The sequence below is a fragment of the Falco peregrinus genome, chromosome 3, assembly GCF_023634155.1.
Source record: "Falco peregrinus isolate bFalPer1 chromosome 3, bFalPer1.pri, whole genome shotgun sequence".
NCBI classification, from domain to species: domain Eukaryota; kingdom Metazoa; phylum Chordata; class Aves; order Falconiformes; family Falconidae; genus Falco; species Falco peregrinus.
In genome coordinates, this window is record NC_073723.1 from 14,823,278 (window position 1) to 14,833,475 (window position 10,198).

At 63.0% G+C, this 10,198-nt stretch overlaps 1 protein-coding gene across 2 annotated transcripts in view; it reads left to right on the forward strand.

Moving 5' to 3' along the window:
* Window positions 1-1,001, forward strand: part of LOC101915904 (microtubule-actin cross-linking factor 1, isoforms 6/7) — a 36,395-nt gene extending 35,394 nt beyond the window's left edge. For both annotated transcript variants that reach the window (XM_055798394.1, XM_055798393.1), the window contains exon 41: window positions 94-1,001. In XM_055798394.1, the coding sequence (XP_055654369.1) occupies window positions 94-140 (47 nt within the window). In that variant the 3' untranslated portion in view covers window positions 141-1,001. The remainder of the gene's footprint in view (window positions 1-93) is intronic.
* The last annotated feature ends 9,197 nt before the right edge of the window (window positions 1,002-10,198 follow it).

Below are 10,198 nucleotides of genomic sequence, written 5' to 3' on the forward strand. Positions count from 1 at the left end.
GGTGATGTGGGACAGGGCAGTGGGGCTGTCCCCCAGCCCCTGGAGCGCCAGTGCAGGAGGGCATGCTGCTCCAGCGCTTCCATGCCCTTGCAGAGCCGCCGGAAGGGTCCCCGCCAGAGCGCTGCAGCCCCTGCCGCTGAGCCCCCCCAGCTGCCCACCCTACGCCCAGCACCCTTGGCCGGCCCCACTCAGGACTCTCCTCCCTGGCGGCTGCCCACCCCGAGGCTGGAGGTTGGCAAAGCCGTGGCCATGCGCCCCAAGGGTCTCTGGCCCAGCGCTGCGGCCCCCCAAGTGGGCACCCACCTGCAAGGGCTGAGCTGTCTGTCCGTCAACGACTCCGCTGGGCCTGGCCCCAGCCTATATGCAAGCATCCCCTGACACACACCAAACCGCCCCTGGGCTCTGGCTGGCACGGCCCCATGCCCCACCAGGCACCGCGTGGGGGGCCAAGCCCCGGTACCCCACTCCAAGCACCCGGGGCAGCTGCCGGCAGCATCCTGCAGCTGGAGGGTCAGCCAGGGCTGCGGCAGCCCAGATGCTCCTGGGCTGGGCCCTATCCTTCTCCCCTAGGTTCCTGCGCTGTGGGGGTGACTGCTGGTGGCCCCGGGCACTTGGCATTGCTGGCGAGGGGGTCCCCTGTCCTGCCACCTGCATCCTGGTGGGAGGTGGCTGGGCTTGGTACCTGGGCACCAGGGCCCCTCGCTGGATGCAGAGCCCCGTTTCTGGTGCTAACCCTCACCCCTTGGGCCTTCGGTGTGTGCACACGGGGCCCCGGCTACAGCTGCCCCCACAGCCCCCGGCAGGGTTGGGGCTGCCACAGGCTGGGGGTCCCTCGTGCCTGTGCCCCCATCCCGCCTGCAGCACCCGTGGGTGGTGGGACCCCTGCCCCGCTGACGCATGCTCACGTCACCCTGCTAACCGGACAGCAGTAGAGCTGAATGTAACCCTGGCTGGGCACAGCCCTGCCAGCCACAATAAAGAGTAGGTTTCTTTTTCTATGAGCACCTGGGGCTTGCTGCAGTCTGTCAGTCTGTCTGTCTGCTCATCGCGGCTGCTGCGGCCAGGCGCTGCGGGGCCAAGTAGCATTGCCAAAGCTGATGCACATATGGCCCAGCATGGTGGCACGCAGTGGCCAGGGATGGCTGGGTGTGCCTCCAGCTGGGTGCCACCAGCAGACGCCTGGCGCCATGGCTGGCAAGCCCGGGGTGTTGCAGCGGGTGCCAGCGGGCACCACGCCGTGTTGCCTCCTTTCTGAGGAAAGCATTGCTGGGATTCCTGCTGTGCCCCAGCACCTCTGCCTGGGGCTGGGAGTCCACACCCACAGTGGGCAGCTCTGGGAGATGCCATGTCCCTGTCCCTGTGTGCTGGCTGCCCTTCTGCCACCCTGTAGCTCTGAGGGCACCGGCAGTGTCCATGCGGTCCCTGGCCAGCGTGGTCCCCTGTAGCACTGTGTCTGTCTGCCCGGTCCCATGCTGGCGCAGCTGGGGGACAGTTGGGATGGGGTATGGCTGCAGGTTGGGGTGGGGTGAGGTGTCTGGAGACACTGGCTGTGTCCCGACTCCAAAAGGTGGGGACATATTGTGTGCGGGGACTGTCCCCAGGTGTTGCAGCAGCATGGCCCTTGTATACCAAGACCCCTGGGTACGAGGGCTTGCTGCAGTCCTCTGATCTCCCCTGCGGGGCTGAGGCTTTGCGGGTTGCCTCCTCCCTTGTCTCAGTCCTGTTGGCTGGCTGACCATGCCTTCATGGATTTTGGTCCCATGTCTGCACTGTTGTCCCCTAAAAATGTCTCCACGCTTTATTTTTTTTATCTGAATAAACACTTCTGTGTCAGAGAGTAGCCAAAGGAGGCCAGGTTTGGAAACACAGCAGAGAGCCTGTGCTGGGGCATGTCCCCATCCATGCACAGAGAAGCATGTGGGTTGAGGCCCCTCGCTCTGGCACCGCTGGCAGCCCCCTGAGAGCGGTGCTGAGCCCCGCCGCTCTCCACAGAGCAGAGCATCCGCCAACATGTCCTGGGATGGTCTGTGCAGCGCTGCCAGCACAAGCTGGGACCGCTGGTACAAGTTGCGTTGCACATTCCTCTGCTTATGGAAATCTCTTCCACCACTCCCAGCTGGGGCAACACACCCGGCACCACTGGCACCACCAGCCTGTGTCAGCCACATCCAGAGCCCTGGGCAATGACTCCAGCTCGGGAAGCAAAGACAACAGGTGTGGGGTGGCTGGGGTGCGTGCACACAGTTTGCAAAATGTTTGCGTAGCCATGCAAACCTTGGCAATGCAGCCTCCCCAGGGCTGGAGCTGGGGATGGGCGCCATATGATGGACAGACAAACAGACCCAGGGGATGGGGGTCCAAGTGAGACTGCACTGTCTTCAGGGAGATGTGGTGCAGAGGGGGATGCTCTGGGGGAGCCTCCACAGCTCACAGCCTGTGTTGCGGCTGGGAGAGGAGAACCACATGGCTGCAAGCACGTCGCTTTGCTGCACGAGTGGCTCCTCGGGCAGCGAGTGAGCAGACAGAGGGGGGAGAGCAAGGCTGGAGGCTTGGTCCCAGGCAGGCACCATCATGGCTGGGCATTTGGACCCAAGATCCCACAGCTGTGCTGTCTGGTGGAGCCGGGTTGCGTGGGGCCCTGCGCACACGGCAGAGCAGCCCTCTCGCCGGTGGGAGCCCTGCAGAGCCAGCTGGCCCCCGCCACAGGGAGAGGGAGGCGGGTGCCACCCTGTTGCCCAACCACCCCAGCACTTGCCCCAGCTGTGGGAACCCCGGGAGCGGGGCCTGCCCTGCCTGACGGGCCCACCCTGCACACCCCACACAGCCGTCCCAGCCCCGGACTGGAGCCACACACCCGTGGTGGTTGCTTCATCCCCCTTGATAGACACATCCAATCCCCTCTCCAGGGGCAGCGTGGAGTGTGAACCCCAAGGCTCCCAGCCTGCTGAGCAATCCCCCAGCCTGTGCCGCAGCTCCTCCAGCCCTGGGGCACACAGCCCCAGCTCCAGCTACTCTGTTCCTGGCTTTGCTGCTTCCAGCACGGGTGTCTCCAGGATACTCTGGCTTCTGCCTGCAGGCTTGGGTGCTCCTGCCTGCAGTTTGCACCCATATCCCACTCCAAGCCCTTGCCCAGTGCTGGGGTATGGTGCTGCTGGGCAAGAAGCGAGACCCCGGAGCCCTCCAGGACCCCCATCTTGCCCTGTGCACCACCATCTGGGCATGGGGTTGAGACGCCTGCAGGGCTGGAGGCAATGGCACGATGGAGATGGAGGCTGGTTGGGCTGGAGGCTTCGGTGCTGCACAGGTTGGTATCGGCACGCCTGCTCTGCTCTCAGGCTGGGGCCAAAACACGTACAAGCACAAGCGCGTGAGTGCGCAGAGCCGCTTGCACGACAGATGCATGTGCGCAACTGTGCCTCTGTGTGTGTGAGCAACTACAGTCACCTGTGCAAGAGCATTTGTGTGTGTGGACATGGGTATTGGGCAGCAAAGCCCCAGCAGGCATCTCCTGGCACTGAGCTCAGTGTCTGGCCCGAGGCTTAACGTGGTTTGTCCCAGCCAGTGAGGGGCTGTGCTCCTGCATCGTGTCACCCCTTCCTCAGTGCTCGTCTGGAGAGACGGGGAGCACGGTGACTTGCACCCAAACTGTCCCATCCTCCTCATGCTGCCATTGCAATCTCATCGGTGCCACCAGCAGCACTTGTCTCCCCCCCGAGCTACTGGAGCCATGGAGCTGTGCCCTTTGCTGCAGGCACATCCAGAATAGCTGGACCTCAGGGTGTCCATGGGCCTGGACTGCTTGTGGCTGGGAAAGCCCAACATGGCACAGGGGGACATGCAGCCTGGTGATGTCTGGCAGTGTGGGTGAGCACAGCAGGCTGCTGCACACCAGGGATGTGCTGGAAGTACTGGATGGCATGTCCCTGTGTAAAGGGAACCCGGCTGGTGGCAGCAGCGTGGTTTGCCGTTGGGAGACTGGCAGCCGCTGAGCCCCACGACAGCAGCACACAGTAGTGGTGGTGAGCTCCCTGTCTGCGACACATTGCAACACCCTGCCAGCTTGACCCAAGCCCCTGCTGCTCCTGCTCGGGCGCAGCACCCTTTCCACAGCTTCCATCAGTAGCCAGGCATGGCTGGGTCTGCCAGCGCACCCTGTGACACCCAGCTTGGTGAGCCATCCCCACCAACCCACCCACGTGGGGTTTCCCGCTCTGGGACAACTCCTGCAATACTGAGCAACCGCATCCCGATGCCTGTGCCTCTGGGCTTTCCCCTCTCCTGCAGCAAATGGCTCCATGGCCCCGCTGGCTCAGCAGCCAGCACAGCAGGCGTGTCACCAAGGCTCGCGGCAGCCAGCTGCCACCTCCAGCCCCAGCCACGGCCGCCCACGGGCAGGGGAGAGGTGCCCAGGCCGGTCCCCTCCTTGTCTTTGTACGTAGCTGAGATGCTTTGGTTAAGCCACATATGGTTAGTTCCAATGTATACCCATGAATTGCAGCCTCACATTACTGCTAATTACTGTAACCAGACCCTTTCCTCTGCCTTTGGGCGGCGTCCCCAAGAAAGCAAAAGCAAAACAGTGTCGGCAGGCACAGCACTGAACAACACAGCCCAGCCCAGTATGGCCCAGCACAGTGCGCCAGTTCCTGCCTGACCCAGGGCAGGGACCCAAGGTCCCGTCCCTGCAGGGAGATGATGCCCCATCAGCCACCCGTGTCAGGCTCCCCAGTCACTGGCTGGCTGTGCCCATGACTGGCCCCACTGTGGCCTTGGTGCTGTCCTTGCCCCCTGTGTGGGCTTGCAGGACCCCGAGGAGGCTGCAGGTAGGCACTGCTGGCCCAGACCCCGCTGGTGGATGAGAGGATCAGCACCTCCACAGCCTTGCCAGTGGAAAGCTCTGCGGTGATGGCACCGCTCCAGCACACTGGTGCAGCGTCCTCTGCGGTGATGGTGACGGCAAACGCTTACCCCTGTTTGCCTTTGGATTAAGGCTCCTTAGGACCTTCCAGGAGTGACACCTCTGTGACATCTGTTGACAATGCCTGTGCAGCCGTTGGAAATCGAGGCTGGTTTCTGGGATGCAACCTCCTCTCCATGTGCCACAGGAACAGGGACAAGTATGGGGGCAGCTGCCAGGGCGGACACAGCCCCTGCCCCTCTCACCAGCCCCACCGATGCTGCCCCTGTCCAGACATTGTCCCACACGTCCAGGGCATTGTCTGCACCAGCCCCTCTCTTGACCCTGTAGCTCTGGTGTGGCACCCTCCCGAGGGTCCCTCTGCCCTCCCATGACTACCAACACAGTGGTGCCCCAGCAGCGGGCACATAGGGGGCTCCTGCCTGGTGCTCGGCCATGCCATTCCTGGCGCAATACCCCTTCACATGGGGTACACCACACTGCTGGGGTTAGCCGCACCCGCAGCAGGTGCCAGGGCTGTGTGCCCACTGGACCACACCGTGCCATGCCACAGGCTTGCCCAGCCAGCCCTGTGCCTGGATACCGGCAGCTCTCCAGACAACACACTCCCACATACCATAAACATCTTGCCCAAGCCATGTGCATCCCTTCCTCAGTGCATTGCCCTGCGGGTCTGGCACCAGGAGGAGGCTGTGGCACGACTCTGCAGCGTCCGGTGGTCCCAAAGGTCCCTGCCCCTGTGCACAGTGCTTGCTGTTCTTTTGGGGCTCATTGAGCACTGATGGCAGCAGGGAGAGGAGAAGGGGTGCTCAGGGGGAAGGGGGGAGCTGGGTATGGGTATGGGTGCAGGGTCCAGAGGGAGGGTGTGGAGCTGGTGACAGAGGCAGGGCAGGGGTGTTTGGGTGACTCAGGTGGCAACGGGGTGGCTTGGGCATGTTTTGAGCAATTCAGGCTCTATGTACACATCCAAGAATGTGGGCAAGTTTGGGGGTGGGGTGGGTGGGAAAGGATCCCCCTCTCCACCCCAGCTGCCATGGTGCCAGGGGCAGGCCCACAGCTGCAGGTCTGGGGTCTGTTAGCCCTGCAGCTGCAGCCCGGCATCGGGCCAAATAGCCACGGCAAGTGCAGCCAGTTTGAGGGGAAATGGACATACAGCAGGCTTGGGTGGCAAGGGCTGCAGGGGCTGCCCTAGGAGAGTGCAGGGGGGGAGCTGCCACCAGGATGAGGTGCGGGAGCATTGCTAGGACTGTGGGCATGGGGCATGGGGTGTTAATGGGATGCTGGGGAGAAGGGATGAGAGGCTGCTGTGGATGGAAGCAGCATGGGCACGCTGACCTTGTGGTCTCTCCTGGCTTTTTCTCACCTCCTTTGTGGAGGGTGCTACCCGAGCAAAAGGTTGCCTGCTGGGACAGGGCCACTTGCCCACACTGCAGCCATTTTGGGACCAGCAAACCCCTCGCCCTGCTTACAGCTCTGCCCACCAGGCCGACCTCAGACAGACCCCTTGCAAGGGGGGACCCTGGCGCCCAGAGGGAGCCGTAGGGAGGGCTGGCCCACATGTTTCTGGCAGGGCTGGGCTGGTGTGTCATCCTCAGGGGCGGGGAAGGGCAAGGTTTTAAACGTGCTTTGGTCCCGGGCAGGAAGCAGCGGCAAAGCAGCGGGACTGCAGGCACCTGCCGGGCAAGCCCATCCTGCGACCACTGCGGACAGGTAGGAGAGGTCCAGCGGAGAGGGGCTCGGCTGGGCATCATGGTGTTGTGCTGGGGGCCACAGCGGTCAGAGGCACTCACCTGGGTCCCCAGTATGCAAGGAATGCAGCATTGCCTGCACCGGCTGCTCTGGCTGGGCTGCAGCCAGGTGCCGGGGTGGGACAGTGGGCGTAGGGCAACAGCCATGCGGTGCTGCAGCGTGCCAGGCACCACCAGCCCTTATGGCTGAGCACAGTGGGAGGACGGTGGTCCATGATCCTGGCATGCCCCGGGACTAGGACAGGAGGTGATGACTGTCTGGGCAGGACAGCTCCCAGAGAAAAGCCCGGGATGCCTCAGTGCTCCAATGGACACAGCGGGGCTCATCAGGGCAGTGGGTGCCTTGCAGAAGGGTCAGGCAGCGGGGCAGGGCACAACGGGGACTGGCAGCACTGTTGCACAGTACCCAGTGAGGTGGGTGCACGGTCCTGTGGGATTGCCCCACCATGGGCAGGGTGCGGCCCCATCTCACAGCTGCAGCGGAGGAGCGGTCCTGCTCTAGGCACCTCATAGGGCACGTCAGCAGGTCCTGCCACTGGCCATCGGTGGGACCCAGGCACTTCGTCCCCTGCTGCATGGCAGCAGGGCAGGCAGCGCCATCTGGGAAGGAGTACTGGGCCCCCCCAGCCCCGCTTAGAGCAAGGACCCCCGAAGTGCCCCACCTACCTACCCTGTCCCTATCACTCTTCCGTTACTCCCTCAGACAACTTCTCTACTGCTCTCCCTCCCCCTGAAACACCCCCAGCTTCAGCCTGTCCCACCCGAGACCACCTCACAGACTTCCTCCGGCCCTGCCAGGCTCCCACCCACCGCCCCAGCCCCTCTCCAGTGCTCTGCTGCCCCTTCCCTGGCAGACACTCCTCCACCACCCTCTCCCTGAAACCACGTACCCCACTCTGCCAGTAAAACCTGTCCCTTCTCCCCGTCCCTCCCAATGGCCCCCAGCAGCCTCCCTCTCCCCAGCCACCACCAGCCTACTGGTGCACCCTGTGGGTGCGGGATCATCCCACGGGACGTGGGGCAGCCGTAGCTGTAATGCTTTCCCGTGTGCTGGGTGTACAAGGAAGAGCCTCCTGCAGTGACTCAACGCGCGGGTGCTGGCGGCACCAGTGGGTGTGAAGAGGCTGTGGGTGCACGCGTGCAACGCCGTCCAGAGCCGTGGTTTGCACCAGCATGTTTCCTGATGCAGCCAGCAGCAAAAGGCGTGGAGCAGCAATTGCTGCTGCCAGGGAGAGCTGCCTGCGTCGGGGAGAGACTGTGGCCCCGGGGGGGGCTGCAGGTGCCAACACCTGAAATTCCGCCAGGAATCTCCCTGGCTTTGTAGGCAGTGCTGGTTACTAAAAGTTTCCACGGGGCTGACGCCTTCTGACTAAAAGGAGAAGAGTCCTTCCCCTGTCCGCATGGCCGCTGCTTCCTCCTCTGCCCGTGAAGGGCAGGGGGCTCCACCTCAACTCCGGGGGGAACCTGCCCCTGCACCCCTAGCCCCGATGGGAATTGGGCTTTCCAGTTAGGGGTGGTAGTGCACAAACACCTTCTGCACTCTGGTGCCGGTGGCCAGCTCAGGTCTGGGACATGATGAGATCTGCCTGGGGCTCTCTGGATACTGCAGCCACACTGCTGCTGCCCACCTTTCTGCCCATGGCATGGCTGGGCTGAGCCCAGCTTCCCCCAAGCACAGCACAGCCTGCACCATCTAACCCAGAATCTCTGCCAGGAAAGGGCTGCAGGGCCAGGAACAGCTTTCCCAGCCCTGCAAGGTGGCATGGTCGCAGGACTGGAGTGGGCAGAGGTGGTGGTGAGGTGCCGCCAACCCTGTCGTGTGTTTTGCATGCACACGGCACCAAGCACAGGGCTGCCCAGCACCAGCACATGTGGGTGTGTGCACCCAGCATGAGCCCACAGGATGGAGGGGACAGCCCTGCAAGGCAGGGGACCCCCTCACTCCTAGCCCACAGCCCACAGCACAGGACAGAGTGACTCCCCCAGCTCTCAGCCAGCAAGACGGGCCCCTCACCCCCCTCCAGCAGGCAGAGACACACACCCTGGAGTCCTGACTCTGTTCTCCTCCCCTTGCCCAGTGTGGCTCAGGACGGCCCTTCCCAGAAGCAGGAGCAACACCCGTAGCCGTCCCGCCCGTCGTCCCCACCTTTTGGCTCCAGAGCCAGACGCAATCCTGAACCTGCAAACACAAACAGCATTGCCTGGGCAGATCCAAGCACACATGGCTGCGCTCACACTGACATCACGGGCGGATGGAGCCAGTGCCTGTTGGGACTTCTCCCCCGAGATGGGCAGCCAGCCTGGAGCAGGGCTGGGACAGAGGAGCCCTTGCGAGGAAAAGGTGCTGGCCTGGCTCGGAATGAGCTGGAGTGGGCACACAGGGATGGGGCCGCTGCACATAGCCTCGTTGGAGAGGCTGGTCCTGTGGTGAGCATGGCCATGGGCACAGTGTGCACCGGCACCAGCACGCTACTTTCACTCCCTGGTTTCTTTATACTGGGGATGTGGGGAAGGTTGTGGGCTGGTCCACACCAGATACAGCTGGTCCGTGCTGTCCCCACTCAGTGTGATCGTTGCAGGAGGGTCAGCAAGGCACTGTCTCTCTCTGGGGCTGCTGTGCCAATGCCCTTCCACATACAGTGGTGCATACCACGGGGTAGCTCTGCTCTGGTTGTGTCCTTGCAGCTGGGTCTAGAGATGCTGGTGGTCAACAGCATGACCCAGCCAGCTCCACCCCAGAAGCTCAGGCAAGCAGGACTCCTCAGCATGCTGCAGAGCTTCGTGCTCTCTCCCATGGCCTCACCTGCCTCTGTAGGGCTGGTGCAGCCCTGGCACACCCCACTCTGCACTGGTGCCAGGGGCTGTGCGAGGGAATAAGGAGCCATCTCTGCTGCCCTGATGTAGCAGAGCCAACCCCCTCTCTTCTCAAACCGGCTCCAAAACTGCAGCCTCCTGCTGCAGGACTGGCTTCCAGCCAGAGGACGTGGACGCCCCACTGTGCAAGGTTGCGGGCAGTGAGGCTTCTCTGCAGCAGCGTGTGCCACAGTTATAGCCCAGGGGCTAATGACAGCTCCCAGACCTCTGCACAGCCCATACTCAGCCACAAGCACCCTCCAGCCTTTCAGTGTGCACAGCCCAGCACCCAACGGCCTCATACTCCCTCCAGCACCATAATTTGACTGTATAATGGCTGTGCTGTGGTTGATCCCAGAGTGTCTAGGAGCTTTTCAAAAACAGGAGTGTAGGCATGCAGGTCCATGTGGCCTGCTGCACCCAACCCCTTCTCTTTCTGCTGGTCCCCCCTTCCCATGCTTCCTGAGCAATGCAAGGGGGGAAGATACCCCATCTCACTGCAGCAGTGGGCACCAGGCAAAGAGCCTCCAGAGCTTCTTTTGGGTGCCTGGCAGTTCCAGCCCCTGCTGACTGGTGTTGCTGTGAGGAGTGTGCCAGGGGACCAGGCTGACCCCCTGTAGCAGCCTTTCCACCCCGGCTGGGGATTTGCTTATCCCTGTGCCAGTGCCAGCAGCAGCCC